Source organism: Cherax quadricarinatus, chromosome 62, assembly GCF_038502225.1.
Source record: "Cherax quadricarinatus isolate ZL_2023a chromosome 62, ASM3850222v1, whole genome shotgun sequence".
NCBI classification, from domain to species: Eukaryota; Metazoa; Arthropoda; class Malacostraca; order Decapoda; family Parastacidae; genus Cherax; species Cherax quadricarinatus.
The window spans coordinates 5,407,303-5,425,976 of NC_091353.1; the positions used below are offsets into that span (position 1 = coordinate 5,407,303).

Genomic DNA, 18,674 nt, shown 5'->3' on the forward strand with positions numbered 1-18,674 from the left:
AATAGGGGCAGTTTAATAGCAAATAGGAACAGTTTAATAGCAATAGGGGTAGTTTAATAGCAAATAGGGGCAGTTTAATAGCAAATAGGGACAGTTTAATAGCAAATAGGGGCAGTTTAATAGCAAATGGGAACAGTTTAATAGCAAACAGGGACAGTTTAATAGCAAATAGGGGCAGTTTAATAGCAAAAAGGGAGTTTAATAGCAAATAGGGGCAGTTTAATACCAAATAGGAACAGTTTAATAGCAAATAGGAACAGTTTAATAGCAAATAGGGACAGTTTAATAGCAAATAGGGGCAGTTTAATAGCAAATAGGGACAGTTTAATAGCAAATAGGAACAGTTTAATAGCAAATAGGGACAGTTTAATAGCAAATAGGGACAGCTTAATAGCAAATTGGGGCAGTTTAATAGCAAATAGGGACTGTTTACTAGCAAATAGGAACAGTTTAATAGGAAATAGGGGCAGTTTAATAGGAAATAGGGGCAGTTTAATAGCAAATAGGGACAGTTTAATAGCAAATAGGGGCAGTTTAATAGCAAATAGGGACAGTTTAATAGCAAATAGGAACAGTTTAATAGCAAATAGGGACAGTTTAATAGCAAATAGGGACAGCTTAATAGCAAATTGGGGCAGTTTAATAGCAAATAGGGACTGTTTACTAGCAAATAGGAACAGTTTAATAGGAAATAGGGGCAGTTTAATAGCAAATAGGGGCAGTTTAATAGCAAATAGGGACAGTTTAATAGCAAATAGGGACAGTTTAATAGCAAATAGGAACAGTTTAATAGCAAATAGGAACAGTTTAATAACAAATAGGGACAGTTTAATAGCAAATAGGCTCAGTTTAATCGCAAATAGAGGCAGTTTAATAGCAAATAGGAACAGTTTAATAGGAAATAGGGGCAGTATAATAGGAAATAGGGGCAGTTTAATAGCAAATAGAGGCAGTTTAATAGCAAATAGGGACAGTTTAATAGCAAATAGGAGCAGTTTAATAGCAAATAGGAACAGTTTAATAACAAATAGGGACAGTTTAATAGCAAATAGGGACAGTTTAATAGCAAATTGGGGCAGTTTAATAGCAAATAGGGGCAGTTTAATAGCAAATAGGAACAGTTTAATAGCAAATAGGAACAGTTTAATAGCAAATAGGAACAGTTAAATAGCAAATAGGGGCAGTTTAATAGCAAATTGGGGCAGTTTAATAGCAAATAGGGGCAGTTTAATAGCAAATAGGGACAGTTTAATAGCAAATAGGAACAGTTTAATAGCAAATAGGAAAAGTTTAATAGCAAATAGGGACAGTTTAATAGCAAATAGGAACAGTTAAATAGCAAATAGGGGCAGTTTAATAGCAAATTGGGGCAGTTTAATAGCAAATAGGGACAGTTTAATAGCAAATAGGAACAGTTTAATAGCAAATAGGGACAGTTTAATAGCAAATAGGAACAGTTAAATAGCAAATAGGGGCAGTTTAATAGCAAATTGGGGCAGTTTAATAGCAAATAGGGGAAGTTTAATAGCAAACAGGAACAGTTTAATAGCAAATAGGGGCAGTTTAATAGCAAATAGGGACAGTTTAATAGCAAATAGGAACAGTTAAATAGCAAATAGGGGCAGTTTAATAGCAAATTGGGGCAGTTTAATATCAAATAGGGGCAGTTTAATAGCAAATAGGGACAGTTTAATAGCAAATAGGGACAGTTTAATAGCAAATAGGAACACTTTAATAGCAAATAGGGACAGTTTAATAGCAAATAGGGACAGTTTAATAGCAAATAGGGGCAGTTTAATAGCAAATAGGGAGTTTAATAGCAAATAGGGGCAGTTTAATAGCAAATAGGGACAGTTTAATAGCAAATAGGAACAGTTTAGTAGCAAATAGGAACAGTTTAATAGCAAATAGGAACATTTTAATAGCAAATAGGGACAGTTTAATAGCAAATAGGGACAGTTTAATAGCAAATAGGGACAGTTTAATAGGAAATAGGGACAGTTTAATAGCAAATAGGAACAGTTTAATAGCAAATAGGGACAGTTTAGTAGTAAATAGGGACAGTTTAATAGCAAATAGGGGCAGTTTAATAGCAAATAGGAACAGTGTAATAGCAAATAGGGACAGTTTAATAGCAAATAGGAACAGTTTAATAGCAAATAGGGGCAGTTTAATAGCAAATAGGAACAGTTTAATAGCAAATAGGGGCAGTTTAATAGCAAATAGGAACAGTTTAATAGCAAATAGGGAGAGTTTAGTAGTAAATAGGGGCAGTTTAATAGCAAATAGGAACAGTTTAATAGCAAATAGGGACAGTTTAATAGCAAATAGAGGCAGTTTAATAGCAAATAGGGACAGTTTAATAGCAAATAGGGACAGTTTAATAGCAAATAGGGACAGTTTAATAGCAAATAGGAACATTTTAATAGCAAATAGGGACAGTTTAATAGCAAATAGGAAGTTTAATAGCAAATAGGGACAGTTTAATAGCAAATAGGGAGTTTAATAGCAAATAGGGGCAGTTTAATAGCAGTAGAAAGTTAAAGAACTAACAGAAGGAAGACGCAACACGCACTAATAATAATAATAATAATAATAATAATAATAATAATAATAATAATAATAATAATAATAATAATAATAATAATAATAATTAGTTGACCATGCATATTTACTTACACTCTCCGTTTTCTGTCATGGCAGAGAGAGAGAGAGAGAGAGAGAGAGAGATAGTGAGAATTAGAGATATCTTTATATTACACATACGGGGAAGCGCTAAACAAGTAAGGGGGAGGGTCATACACGTTGATTAAGATATATTAACATTTGTTTAAGATCTAATTATTGAAAAAAATATCAAAGTTATATATTTTATGGTGACATATTTTAGCTGGTGAAGTTTGAAGTCTATCTACTACACGAGGGTTGGGTTGTTGAGGTCAGGACAGGTCACTAGAGCTTACTAGAGGTCAATATACCTGGAATATATCTGGAGAATGTTATGGGGGTCAACGCCCCCCCCCCGGCCCGGTCCGTGACCAGGCCCCGTAGTGAATCAGAACCTGATCAACCAGGCTGTTACTGCCAGTTCGTCTGGTACTGACTTTAAGTCTGTCCAGTTCCCTATTGAAGACAGCCAGGAGTCTTGAAGACAGCCAGGGGTTTTGAAGACAGCCAGGAGTCTTGAAGACAGCCAGGGGTTTTGAAGACAGCCAGGAGTCTTGAAGACAGCCAGGGGTTTTGAAGACAGCCAGGGGTTTTGAAGACAGCCAGGAGTCTTGAAGACAGCCAGGGGTTTTGAAGACAGCCAGGAGTCTTGAAGACAGCCAGGGGTTTTGAAGACAGCCAGGGGCTTTGAAGACAGCCAGGGGTTTTGAAGACAGCCAGGAGTCTTGAAGACAGCCAGGGGTTTTGAAGACAGCCAGGGGTTTTGAAGACAGCCAGGGGTTTTGAAGACAGCCAGGAGTCTTGAAGACAGCCAGGAGTCTTGAAGAGAGCCAGGGGCTTTGAAGACAGCCAGGGGCTTTGAAGACAGCCAGGGGTTTTGAAGACAGCCAGGAATCTTCAAGATATCCAGGGGTTTTGAAGACAGCCAGGAGTCTTGAAGACAGCCAGGGGTTTTGAAGACAGCCAGGAGTCTTGAAGACAGCCAGGAGTCTTGAAGACAGCCAGGGGCTTTGAAGACAGCCAGGGGCTTTGAAGACAGCCAGGGGTTTTGAAGACAGCCTGGAGTCTTGAAGACAGCCAGGAGTCTTGAAGACAGCCAGGGGTTTTGAAGACAGCCAGGGGTTTTGAAGACAGCCAGAGGTTTTGAAGACAGCCAGGAGTCTTGAAGACAGCCAGGAGTTTTGAAGACAGCCAGGAGCCTTGAAGACAGCCAGGAGTCTTGAAGACAGCCAGGAGTCTTGAAGATAGTCAGGGGTCTTGAAGAAAGCCAGGGGGTTTGAAACAGCCAGGGGTCTTGAAGACAGCCAGGGGTCTTGAAGGCAGCCAGGAGTCTTGAAGACAGCCAGGAGTCTTGAAGATAGCCATGAGTATTGAAGACAGCCAGGAATCCTGAAGATAGCCAGGGGTCTTGAAGACAGCCAGGAGTCTTGAAGATAGCCAAGGGTCTTGAAGACAGCCAGGAGTCTTAAAGACAGCTAGGAGTCTTGAAGATAGCCAGGGGTCTTGAAGACAGCCAGGGGTTTTGAAGACAGCCAGGGGTTTTGAAGACAGCCGGGAGTCTTGAGGACAGCCAGGAGTCTTGAAGACAGCCAGGGGTTTTGAAGACAGCCAGGGGTTTTGAAGACAGCCAGGGATTTTGAAGACAGCCAGAAGTCTTGAAGACAGCCAGGAGTCTTGAGCATAGCCAGGGGTTTTGAAGACAGCCAGGGGTTTTGAAGACAGCCAGGGATTTTGAAGACAGCCAGAAGTCTTGAAGACAGCCAGGAGTCTTGAGCATAGCCAGGGGTTTTGAAGACAGCCAGGGGTTTTGAAGACAGCCAGGGGTTTTGAAGATAGCCAGGGGTTTTGAAGACAGCCAGGAGTCTTGAAGACAGCCAGGAGTCTTGAAGACAGTCAGAGGTTGTGAGGACAGCCAGGGGTTTTGAAGACAGCCAGGGGTTTTGAAGACAGCCAGGGGTTTTGAAGACAGCCAGGAGTCTTGAAGACAGCCAGGAGTCTTGAAGACACTCAGAGGTTGTGAGGACAGCCAGGGGTTTTGAAGACAGCCAGGGGTTTTGAAGACAGCCAGGAGTCTTGAAGACAGCCAGGAGTCTTGAGGACAGCCAGGAGTCTTGAAGACAGTCAGAGGTTGTGAGGACAGCCAGGGGTTTTGAAGACAGCCAGGGGTTTTGAAGACAGCCAGGAGTCTTGAAGACAGCCAGGAGTCTTGAAGACAGCCAGGAGTCTTGAAGACAGCCAGGGGTTTTGAAGACAGCCAGGGGTTTTAAAGACAGCCAGGAGTCTTCAAGACAGCCAGGAGTCTTGAAGATAGCCAGGGGTCTTGAAGACAGCCAGGGATTTTCAAGACAGCCAGGAGTCTTGAAGACAGCCAGGGGTCTTGAAGGCAGCCAGGGGTATTGAAGACAGCCAGGAGTCTTCAAGATAGCCATGAGTCTTGAGGACAGCCAGGAGTCTTGAAGATAGCCAGGGGTCTTGAAGACAGCCCGGAGACTTGATGATAGCCAGGGGTCTTGAAGACAGCCAGGAGTCTTGAAGACAGCCAGAAGTCTTGAAGACAGCCCGGAGACTTGATGATAGCCAGGGGTCTTGAAGACAGCCAGGAGTCTTGAAGACAGCCAGGAGTCTTGAAGATAGCCAGGGGTCTTGAAGACAGCCAGGAATTTTGAAGACAGCCAGGGGTTTTGAAGACAGCCAGGAGTCTTGAGGACAGCCAGGAGTCTTGAAGATAGCCAGGGGTTTTGAAGACAGCCAGGGGGTTTGAAGACAGCCAGGAGTCTTGAAGACAGCCAGGGGTTTTGAAGACAGCCAGGGGTTTTGAAGACAGCCAGGGGTTTTGAAGACAGCCAGGGGTTTTGAAGACAGCCAGGAGTCTTGAAGACAGCCAGGAGTCTTGAAGACAGCCAGGAGTCTTGAAGACAGCCAGGAGTCTTGAAGATAGCCAGGGGTCTTGAAGACAGCCAGGGGTTTTGAAGACAGCTAGTAGTCTTAAAGACAGCCAGGGGTCTTGAAGGCAGCCAGGAGTCTTGAAGATAGCCATGAGTCTTGAAGACAGCCAGGACTCTTGAAGACAGCCAGGGGTCTTGAAGACAGCCAGGAGTCTTCAAGACAGCCAGGAGTCTTGAAGATAGCCAGGGGTCTTGAAGACAGCCAGGGGTTTTGAAGACAGCCAGGGGTTTTGAAGACAGCCAGCAGTCTTGAAGACAGCCAATAGTCTTGAAGATAGCCAGGGGTCTTGAAGACAGCCAGGGGTCTTGAAGACACCCAGGGGTCTTGAAGACAGCCAGGAGTCTTGAAGACAGCCAGGAGTCTTGAAGATCGCCATGAGTCTTGAAGACAGCCAGGAGTCTTGAAGACAGCCAGGGGTCTTGAAGACAGCCAGGACTCTTGAAGACAGCCAGGAGTCTTGAAGACAGCCAGGAGTCTTGAAGATAGCCAGGGGTCTTAAAGACAACCAAGGTACTGAAGATAGCCAGCGGTCTTGAAGACAGCCAGGGGTCTTGAAGACAGCCAGGGGTCTTGAAGATAGCCAGGGGTCTTGAAGATAGCCAGGGGTCTTGAAGACAACCAAGACACTGAAGACAGCCAGGGGTGTTGAAGACAATCAGGGGTCTTGAAGACAGCCAGGGGTCTTGAAGATAGCCAGGGGTCTTGAAGATAGCCAGGGGTCTTGAAGACAACCAAGACACTGAAGACAGCCAGGGGTCTTGAAGACAACTAAGGCACTAAAGACAGCCAGGGGTTTTGAAGACAACCAGGGGTCTTAATGACAGCCAGTAGATTATTGGTAATTCCCCTTATGTATGCTGGGAGGCAGTTGAACAGTTTTGGACCCCTGACACTGTATTGTCTCTTATCGTACTATGGCGCCCCTGCTTTTCATTGGGGGAATGTTGCATGTCCTTCCAAGTCTTCTGCTTTCTTAGGGAGTGATTTTCGTGTGCAAATTTGGTACTAATACCTCTAGGACTTTCCACATGTATATTATTTATCATTCTCGCCTGCCTTCCAAGAAGTACAAGTTCTCTGTACATTCTCCAGGTCGGCGATTTCGCCTGCCTTGACGGGCGTCGTTAGAAGAGAACAAGCGATTTGAAGACAATCATCATGGGCTTGGCGTCCCTAGTTTAAAAGGTTTTCATTATCCATCCTATCATTTTCCTACCAGATGTGTTGGATACATTGTTGTGATCTTTGGAAGTGAGATTTTCTGACATTATCACTCCCAGGTCCTTCACATTAGTTTTTCTCTCTATTATGTGATTGGAATTTGTTTTATACTCCGATACGGAGTTTTCCATAGCAGAGTAATTGAAATTTGTCTGCAATGAATTTCATATATGTATTTTGAGGTATATTTAAAGACTTGGTTAATGTCCGCTTGGAGACTTACGGTGTCCTCGATGGATGACACTGTCATGCAAATTCTGGTATCATCAGAAAGGAGGACACGGTGCTGTGACTTACATCTCTGTCTATGTCAGATATGAGGATGAGGAACCGGATGAGAGCGAGTATTGTGCCTTGTGGAACACTGGGAGCCAGTACTGTACCTTGTGGAACACTGGGAGCCAGTACTGTACCTTGTGGAACACTGGGAGCCAGTACTGTACCTTATGGAACACTGGAAGCTAGTACTGTACCTTGTGGAACATTGGGAGACTACCGTACCTTATGGAACACTGGGAGCCAGTACTGTGCCTTGTGGAACATTGGGAGACTACCGTACCTTATGGAACACTGGGAGCCAGTACTGTGCCTTGTGGAACACTGGGAGCCAGTACCGTACCTTGTGGAACACTGGGAGCCAGTAATGTGCCTTGTGGAACACTGGGAGCCAGTACCGTACCTTGTGGAACACTGGGAGCTAGTACTGTACCTTGTGGAACACTGGGAGCCAGTACCGTACCTTATGGAACACTGGGAGCCAGTACTGTACCTTGTGGAACACTGGGAGCCAGTACTGTACCTTGTGGAACACTGGGAGCCAGTACCGTACCTTGTGGAACACTGGGAGCCAGTACTGTACCTTGTGGAACACTGGGAGCCAGTACCGTACCTTGTGGAGCACTGGGAGCCAGTACTGTACCTTGTGGAACACTGGGAGACAGTACCGTACCTTATGGAACACTGCGAGCCAGTACTGTGCCTTGTGGAACACTGGGAGCCAGTACCGTACCTTGTGGAACACTGGGAGCCAGTACTGTACCTTGTGGAACACTGGGAGACAGTACCGTACCTTATGGAACACTGGGAGCCAGTACTGTGCCTTGTGGAACACTGGGAGCCAGTACCGTACCTTGTGGAACACTGGGAGCTAGTACTGTACCTTGAGGAACACTGGGAGCCAGTACCGTTCCTTGTGGAACACTGGGAGCCAGTACTGTGCCTTGTGGAACATTGGAAGCCCGTACTGTACCTTATGGAAGACTGGGAACCAGTACTGTACCTTGTGGACCACTAGGAGCCAGTACTGTACCTTGTGGAATACTGGGAGCCAGTGCTGTACCTTGTGGAACACTGGGAGCCACTACTGTACCTTGTGGAACACTGGGAGTCAGTACTGTACCTTGTGGAACACTGGGAACCAGTACTGTACCTTGGGGAACACTGGGAGCCAGTGCTGTACCTTGTGGAACACTGGGAGCCACTACTGTACCTTCTGGAACACTGGGAGTCAGTACCGTACCTTGTGGAGCACTGGGAACCAGAACTGTACCTTGGGGAACACTGGAAGCCCGTACTGTACCTTGTGGAACGTTAGGAGCCAGCACTGTAGCTTGTGGAACACTGGGAGCCAGTACTGTACCTTGTGGAACACTGGAAGCCAGTACTGTACCTTGTGGAACGTTAGGAGCCAGCACCGTACCTTGTGGAACACTGGGAGCCAGTACTGTACCTTGTGGAACACTGAAAGCCAGTACTGTACCTTGTGGAGCACTGGGGGCCAGTACTGTACCTTGGGGAACACTGGAAGCCAGTACTGTACCTTGGGGAACACTGGGAGCCAGTACTGTGCCTTGTGTAACACTGGGAGCCAGTACTATACCTTGTGGAACAATGGGAGCCAGTATTGTACCTTGTGGAACACTGGAAGCCAGTACTGTACCTTATGAAACACTGGGAGCCAGTACTGTACCTTGTGGAACACTGGGAGCCAGTACTGTACCTTGAGGAACACTGGAAGCCCGTACTGTACCTCGTGGAACACTGGGAGCCAGTACTGTACCTTGTGGAGCACTGGGAGCCAGCACTGTACCTTGTGGAACACTGGGAACCAGTACTGTACCTTGTGGAACACTGGGAGCCAGTACTGTACCTTTTGGAACACTGGGAGCCAGTACTGTACCTTGTGGAACACTGGGAGCCAGTACTGTACCTTGTGGAACACTGGGAGCCAGTACTGTACCTTGTGGAACACTGGGAGCCAGTACTGTACCTTGTGGAACACTGGGAGCCAGTACTGTACCTTGTGGAACACTGGGAGCCAGTCCAGTACTTTGTGGAACACTGGGAGCCAGTACTGTACCTTGTGGAACACTAGCAGCCAGTACTGTACCTTGTGGAACAAAGCTTTTCACTGTAGCCGCCTCTGACTTTACTCTGTTTACTATTACTCCTTGTGTTCTGTTTGTTAGGAAGTTATAGATCCATCTAGCAACTTTTCCTGTTATTCCTTTATCACGCATTTTGTGTGCTATTACAACATGATCGCACATGTCAAAGGCTTTCGCAAATTCTGTGTATACTAACTACATCTGCATTTTGTTTGTCCTCCAGAGCATCCAATACCATGTCATAGTGATCCAGTAGTTGTGAGAGGCAGGAGTCACCATCCAAGACCATGTCGTAGTGATCCAGTAGTTGTGAGAGGCAGGAGTCACCATCCAAGACCATGTCATAGTGATCCACTAGTTGCGAGAGGCAGGAGCGACCATCCAAGACCATGTCATAGTGATCCAGTAGTTGTGAGAGGCAGTAGTGACCCTCCAAGACCATGTCATAGTGATCCAGTAGTTGTGAGAGGCAGGAGTGACCATCCAAGACCATGTCATAGTGATCCAGTAGTTGTGAGAGGCAGGAGCGACCATCCAAGACCATGTCATAGTGATCCAGTAGTTGTGAGAGGCAGGAGCGACCATCCAAGACCATGTCATAGTGATCCAGTAGTTGTGAGAGGCAGGAGTGACCCTCCAAGACCATGTCATAGTGATCCAGTAGTTGTGAGAGGCAGGAGCGACCATCCAAGACCATGTCATAGTGATCCACTAGTTGCGAGAGGCAGGAGTGACCATCCAAGACCATGTCATAGCGATCCAGTAGTTGTGAGAGGCAGTAGTGACCCTCCAAGACCATGTCATAGTGATCCAGTAGTTGTGAGAGGCAGGAGTGACCATCCAAGACCATGTCATAGTGATCCAGTAGTTGTGAGAGGCAGGAGTGACCATCCAAGACCATGTCATAGTGATCCAGTAGTTGTGAGAGGCAGGAGTCACCATCCAAGACCATGTCATAGTGATCCACTAGTTGCGAGAGGCAGGAGTGACCATCCAAGACCATGTCATAGTGATCCAGTAGTTGTGAGAGGCAGGAGTCACCATCCAAGACCATGTCATAGTGATCCAGTAGTTGGGAAAAGCTGTTCCTGGAATTGTTGGGAAGGTTTTGGTTTTCGATCTTTACTGCCAAAACTTCAACTACATTATTTGTGGTGTTTAGCAATTCCGAGCAAATGAGGGACTTTATTACGCACAGGTCAACCCCCCCTTGTTGCCTGTTCTTTCTGTCGCAGCTGAAGAGATTATAACATGGGATCTATATTTCGTTGTCAAAATGATCCTTTATGTGGGTCTCTGTGAAAGCTGCAAACATTGCATTTGACTCTATGAGCTGTTGTTTGCTTATGGCTCTAGACCCTTGTATATTTGCAATACCAATGTTGTCATACTGATGTTATGTAGGGGAGGCTTTGTTTGCTGACACTAATATCTGTTGTTCTGGAGTCGAGGTCACTGACTGTGCCTCCACTCCAGTAGTGATCCCAGGTGATGTTGTATTTCTGTCATTTCCTGACCAGAGGTCAACAGCTTACCTCCAGGGTCCCTTACTTGCCGTCATCCATACAGAAGAAGTCATAAGAGGTCAGGACAGGTCATCAGAGGTTACTAGAGGTCAGAACAGGTCAGTAAACATCACTAGAGGTGACTACGGATTACAAGAGATCAGTACAGGTCATTAGACATCAATAGAAGTGACTAAAGGTTACAAGAGGTCACTAAACATCACTAGAGATTACTAGACATCACTAGAGGTGACAAGAGATTACTAGAGGTCAGTACAGGTCAGTAGACATGACTAGAGATTACCAGAGGTCACTACAGGTCATTAGACATCACTAGAGGTAATTAGAGGTTACCAGAGGTCACTAAACATCACTAAAAGTTACCAGACATTACCGGAGGTCTGTAACCTACCTCCAAGGTGCCCCACTTGCCGTCCTCCACACGGAAGAGGTCGTAAGAGAAGCCTAGCTCGTCGGAGAATTTCTGCAGCATATCTATACAGAAGCCAGAACAGCACTGGTAGTAGGTGCTGTTCTGCTGTGCTAGTGTCTGGTTCACCACGCTGTTAATATCAACAATAATAATATTAACAAAAACAGTAATAATATTATTATCGCAAACGGCTGCGATAACTTGCAAAACCCTCAGCTGTTTAGCTCAGTGAGAGAGAGAACTAAGTTAATTAAACACATTTAATCCTCATAGACAAAACATTTAGCATATGAAACGTGATTAACACTCAAAAAGTAACATGTACCTAACTTAAAAGTTAATTTACAACAGGCCTACGCAATGGGCCGCGTAACCTCCCGCTAAATTACGCAAATTAAAGCTTCGACAAACGCCATTATTTCCAATTAAAATCATTTACAAATTTCACCCAACCAATTTGTCTATTACACTCTGCAGATTATGTTAATAACAGTGTTGACGCGGGAGGTGTGCTCCAATAATAATAATAATTATATTATTATTATTATTATTATTATTATTATTATTATTATAACTGTTACACACACACATACACACACACACACACACACACACACACACACACACACACACACACACACACACACACACACACACACACACACACACATATATATATATATATATATATATATATATATATATATATATATATATATATATATATATATATATATATATATATATATATATATATATAATTAAGAGTAAGACTGAGAATAGGATAGCAGATGAACAAGGAGGCTTTAGGAAAGGTAGGTGGTGTGTGGACCAGGTGTTTACAGTGAAACATATAAGTGAACAGTATTTAGATAAGGCTAAAGAGGTCTTTGTGGCATTTATGGATTTGGAAAAGGCGTATGACAGGGTGGATAGGGGGGCAATGTGGCAGATGTTGCAAGTGTATGGTGTAGGAGGTAGGTTACTGAAAGCAGTGAAGAGTTTTTACGAGGATAGTGAGGCTCAAGTTAGAGTATGTAGGAAAGAGGGAAATTATTTCCCAGTAAAAGTAGGCCTTAGACAAGGATGTGTGATGTCACCGTGGTTGTTTAATATATTTATAGATGGGGTTGTAAGAGAAGTAAATGCGAGGGTCTTGACAAGAGGCGTGGAGTTAAAAGATAAAGAATCACACATAAAGTGGGAGTTGTCACAGTTGCTCTTTGCTGATGACACTGTGCTCTTGGGAGATTCTGAAGAGAAGTTGCAGAGATTGGTGGATGAATTTGGTAGGGTGTGCAAAAGAAGAAAATTAAAGGTGAATACAGGAAAGAGTAAGGTTATGAGGATAACAAAAAGATTAGGTGATGAAAGATTGAATATCAGATTGGAGGGAGAGAGTATGGAGGAGGTGAATGTATTCAGATATTTGGGAGTGGACGTGTCAGCGGATGGGTCTATGAAAGATGAGGTGAATCATAGAATTGATGAGGGGAAAAGGGTGAGTGGTGCACTTAGGAGTCTGTGGAGACAAAGAACTTTGTCCTTGGAGGCAAAGAGGGGAATGTATGAGAGTATAGTTTTACCAACGCTCTTATATGGGTGTGAAGCATGGGTGATGAATGTTGCAGCGAGGAGAAGGCTGGAGGCAGTGGAGATGTCATGTCTGAGGGCAATGTGTGGTGTGAATATAATGCAGAGAATTCGTAGTTTGGAAGTTAGGAGGAGGTGCGGGATTACCAAAACTGTTGTCCAGAGGGCTGAGGAAGGGTTGTTGAGGTGGTTCGGACATGTAGAGAGAATGGAGCGAAACAGAATAACTTCAAGAGTGTATCAGTCTGTAGTGGAAGGAAGGCGGGGTAGGGGTCGGCCTAGGAAAGGTTGGAGAGAGGGGGTAAAGGAGGTTTTGTGTGCGAGGGGCTTGGACTTCCAGCAGGTATGCATGAGCGTGTTTGATAGGAGTGAATGGAGACAAATGGTTTTTAATACTTGACGTGCTGTTGGAGTGTGAGCAAAGTAACATTTATGAAGGGGTTCAGGGAAACCGGCAGGCCGGACTTGAGTCCTGGAGATGGGAAGTACAGTGCCTGCACTCTGAAGGAGGGGTGTTAATGTTGCAGTTTAAAAACTGTAGTGTAAAGCACCCTTCTGGCAAGACAGTGATGGAGTCCAGCTTGCGCTAGACTTTGATCCAAGGCAGCCAGCTTTCAGGGAGAAAAGCTGTAAGCCTTCTCCCTGAAAGCTGGCTGCCTTGGATCAAAGTCTATCGAAAGCTGGACTCCAAGGTATTGGTCCAGTGTGGGTAGATTGGTAAAGCACTGCGTATCTTGTTCCAAGGTTCGTAGGTTCGAGTCTCCTTCAGCCAGATATATATATATATATATATATATATATATATATATATATATATATATATATATATATATATATATATATATATATATAAACACAAAATCATACCAGCACTTAGTAACATACAAACACTTACCACTTTGCCACTTAGGAAACACTTAACTACCCCCACTGAACACTGATGCCCACTTGGGCACTGACTATCACTCCAGTACTTAGGAAGACAATGACTGTCACTTACTTGGCCATCATGGCGTCAGTGGCCACCCTGCAGAGGATACCTCGGTTTGCGTTACACTGGCCTGTGACCGGGTCAGGGGATGCTAGACTGATGTATGGTGGTTCCTCCAGGAAGACAATCTGTGAACACAAGCAGGAACACTAGATGAGAAACACTGATGTATGGTGACTCCTTCAGGAAGACTGTAAACACAAGCAGGAACACTAGATGAGGAACCTGGAGAAACACAAAATGAGGAACAACAGGAAATAGGAGCCGAGAAAAATGAATAAACACAAACTGAGGAACAAGGAGAAACATAAACTAAGCAACACGACAGAAATCGATCAACTGGAAAAACAGTGTTGCAACGATGCAAGGAGCAACAATAACCAGAAGATGGTATTGAAAGACCCGAAAATATACAAGAAAATCAACTGGACAAATACTCTGACAGGATCACCAGAAGACCAGAGAGAGAGAGAGAGAGAGAGAGAGAGAGAGAGAGAGAGAGAGAGAGAGAGAGAGAGAGAGAGAGAGAGTAGAGAGAGAGAGAGAGAGAGAGAGAGAGAGGGAGAGAGACAGACAGAGAGTGAGAAAGAGAGGGAGAGAGTGAGAGAGAGAGAGAGAGAGAGAGAGAGAGAGAGAGAGAGAGAGAGAGAGAGAGAGAGAGAGAGAGAGAGAGAGAGAGAGAGAGAGAGAGAGAGAGAGTGAGAGAGAGAGTGAGATAGAGAGTGAGAGAGTGAGAGAGAGAGAGAGAGAGAGAGAGAGAGAGAGAGAGAGAGAGAGAGAGAGAGAGAGAGAGAGAGAGAGAGAGAGAGAGAGAGAGAGAGAGAGGCTTGGACAACTCTCTGGAACTACGATGCTGACAGTATTGTGACTGGTTGTATATACACAGATATACACCTCTCAGTGTATATACACTTAGATATACATCTCCCACTGTATACACAATGATATACACCTCTCAGTGTATATACACTGAGATATACATCTCTCAATACATATACACACTGAGAATATGTCAGTGTATATACACGTCAGTGTATATACATTAGGAGACATACACAACTCAGTGTACATATGTATATATCCAGGGATACACATCACAGTGTATATATCGCATATAGAGTTTTGTACTAAGTTGAGATTTGTATTAATGTGTCTCTAAACCAAATTATTATTATTATTATTATTATTATTATTATTATTATTATTATTATTATTATTATTATTATTATTATTATTATTATATTCAGGGCACTTGTCAGAGTGTGAGAGTGTGTCAAAGTTGACGTAAGTCAGTCAGTAAGAGTGTAAACACGTCAGGGAGAGTGTTATACTTACCAAGGGCAGGTAAGACCATACCTCCCACCTGTAATAAAACTGAATAATATGTACGTGACCTCTTATGTGTTGCATTGTCCTTTAGCAGGTGCTGGTGGCACCACGGCACCTGTGTAGTTACAAACAGAGGTGCCAGAGGTCTTGCAGTGCTGCACCTAATGCGTGTGTGGATGGTGTGGCACACCAGTTGTCAGGCCAGAAGTGTTTGGTGTGGGACACCAGTTGTCAGGCCAGAAGTGTTTGGTGTGGGACACCAGTTGTCAGGCCAGAAGTGTTTGGTGTGGGACACCAGTTGTCAGGCCAGAAGTGTTTGGTGTGGGACACCAGTTGTCAGGCCAGAAGTGTTTGGTGTGGGACACCAGTTGTCAGGCCAGAAGTGTTTTGTGTGGGACACCAGTTGTCAGGCCAGAAGTGTTTGGTGTGGGACACCAGTTGTCAGGCCAGAAGTGTTTGGTGTGGGACACCAGTTGTCAGGCCAGAAGTGTTTTGTGTGGGACACCAGTTGTCAGGCCAGAAGTGTTACCCTGGAGGTCCAGTGGATTAAGAGTCTTTGCAGATGGAGCTCTCCGAAGTAGGGCAGTAGATAGAATTATACTTAAAACAATGATTCCTGCTATCATACAGCAGGGTAGAGCTACCTACCCTTATACTACTGTAACTACTACTACTACTACTACTACTACCACAACTAATACTACTACTACCACCACAACTAATACTACTACTACCACCACAACTACTACTACTACTACCACAACTACTACTACTACTACTACCACAACTACTACTACTACTACTACCACCACAACTAATACTACTACTACCACCACAACTACTACTACTACTACTACCACAACTACTACTACTACTACTACCACCACCACTACACTACCACACCATACCACCACAACCATACCACCTACCACCACCACCACCTACTGCCACCACTATTACCACCACTACTACCCCACACTACCACCACTACACCGGCTACCTCCACCACCACTACACTACCACCCACCACCACCACCACCACCTGCCACTACCATTCACCACTACCACTACCACCACCACCACCACTACATCACTACCACCACCACTACCACCACCGCTACCACCACCACCACCACCACCACCACCACACCACCACACCACCACCACTAGTAACCACCACCACCACCACTACCACTACCACCACCACCACCACTACCACCACCACCACTACCACTCCACTACCACACCACCACCACCACCACCTACCACCACTACCACCACCACCACCACCTCCACCACCTACCACCACCACCACCACCACCACTCCACTACCACCACCTTACCACCACCACCACCACTCACCACCACTACCACCACCACACTACCACCACCACCACCACCATCACTACCACCACCACCACTACCACCACCACCTCCACCACCACTACTCACCACCACCACTACACTACTACACACACTACCATCACCACTCCACCACTACTACCACTACCACCACCTACCTACCACTACACACCACTCACATACCACAACTACACAACCACACTGACCACACAACCACTACTACTCACCTACTCACTACCACCACTCCACACCACTACCACTACTCACACCACCTACCACCACCACCACCACTACCACTACTACCACCACAACACACCACTACCACCACCAACTACCTCCACTACTACCACAACTACTACTACTACCACTACTACTACTACTACTGCTACTACTACTACCACTGCTACTACCACAACTACTACTACTACTACTACTACTACTACTACCTATTTTCACCTCACGTGATACCTACATACACACCCTGTGTGCCCAGACAATGTTTATAAAGGCTTAACAAAGCTCCTGGAGAGCGAAACGTTGCCACAATGAAATGTCACATTAGTTGCACTTGTTTCACCTAAGGCTTGTGGTCAGTGACACCTTGTTGTTCTCTGTCTTGCACCAGTAACACTGTCAGTAACCCTAAGTGTTCTGGCACAATCCTGCAAAACTTTTACCTCTCTTTCTAGAGCACATTCTGCTAGAGAGTGACAGCTCATGGACCGCAGAACTAAAACAAGAATATACAAGATCTTTGTTCTGAGCACCAATATTCCAAATACTCAGTAAACTGGTGTAATCTACAAACGCCATTAAACGAAAAATAAGGTCATACCTAGAACCCAACCTTGTGGAACGCCTCCTGTCTGAACAAGGGCTGCTGAGAAGCTGTTATTGATCCAGAGGCTGGAGTGACCATCTCTCACCAAGGCTGTCAGAAAAAGGTGGAAGCTGGCCCGGGAGGTCCAAAGACTGGGCCCGAGATTAGACGTGAAATAGCCAAGCCGTGTCATAAGCCTTTTCAGAGTGGAGAAAAGACGGCCACCACAAACACAGCTTCGCCGAAGTACTTACGAACAAGTGCTTCTTGTGAACAAGATATTGCACGTTAGACAATAATAATAATAATAATAATAATAATAATAATAATAATAATAATAATAATAATAATAATAATAATAATAATAATAATAATAATAATAATAATAATAATACTACTACTACTACTACTACTACTACTACTAATAATAATAATGATGATCGGCGATCTGTCAGTGTGAGGTATGTACCTTGACCCAGTACGCAGGGTCCTTACCTTGACCAGTACGTAGCATACGTACCTTGACCCAGTACGCAGGGTCCTTACCTTGACCAGTACGTAGCATACGCACCTTGACCCAGTACGCAGGGTCCTTACCTTGACCAGTACGTAGCATACGTACCTTGACCCAGTACGTAGGGTCCTTACCTTGACCAGTACGTAGCATACGTACCTTGACTCAGTACACAGGGTCCTTACCTTGACCAGTACGTAGCATACGTACCTTGACCCAGTACACAGGGTCCTTACCTTGACCAGTACGTAGCATACGTACCTTGACCCAGTACACAGGGTCCTTACCTTGACCAGTACGTAGCATACGTACCTTGACCAGTACGTAGCATACGTGCCTTGACCCAGTACGCAGGGTCCTTACCTTGACCAGTACGTAGCATATGTACCTTGACCAGTACGTAGGGTCCTTACCTTGACCAGTACGTAGCATACTTACCTTGACCCAGTACGCAGGGTCCTTACCTTGACCAGTACGTAGCATATCTACCTTGACCCAAAACGCAGGGTTTTTACCTTGACCAGTACGTAGCATACGTACCTTGACCCAGTACGCAGGGTCCTTACCTTGACCAGTACGTAGCATACGTACCTTGACCAGTACGTAGGGTCCTTACCTTGACCAGTACATAGCATACGTACCTTGACCAGTACGTAGCATACGTACCTTGACCCAGTACGCAGGGTCCTTACCTTGACCAGTACGTAGCATACGTACCTTGACCAGTACGTAGCATACGTGCCTTGACCCAGTACGCAGGGTCCTTACCTTGACCAGTACGTAGCATACGTACCTTGACCAGTACGTAGCATACGTGCCTTGACCCAGTACGCAGGGTCCTTACCTTGACCAGTACGTAGGGTCCTTACCTTGACCAGTACGTAGCATACGTACCTTGACCAGTAC

The 18,674-nt window shown here is 44.9% G+C and overlaps 1 protein-coding gene across 1 annotated transcript in view; it reads right to left on the reverse strand.

Moving 5' to 3' along the window:
• Nucleotides 1–18,674, reverse strand: part of LOC128687128 (glutamate receptor ionotropic, NMDA 2A) — a 198,942-nt gene that overhangs the window by 175,127 nt on the left and 5,141 nt on the right. Inside the window, exons 5-6 of the mRNA XM_070098302.1 lie at nt 13,753–13,871; nt 11,139–11,289 (exon numbers count right to left, since the gene is read on the reverse strand). Of these exons, the coding sequence (XP_069954403.1) occupies nt 11,139–11,289; nt 13,753–13,871 (270 nt within the window). The remainder of the gene's footprint in view (nt 1–11,138; nt 11,290–13,752; nt 13,872–18,674) is intronic.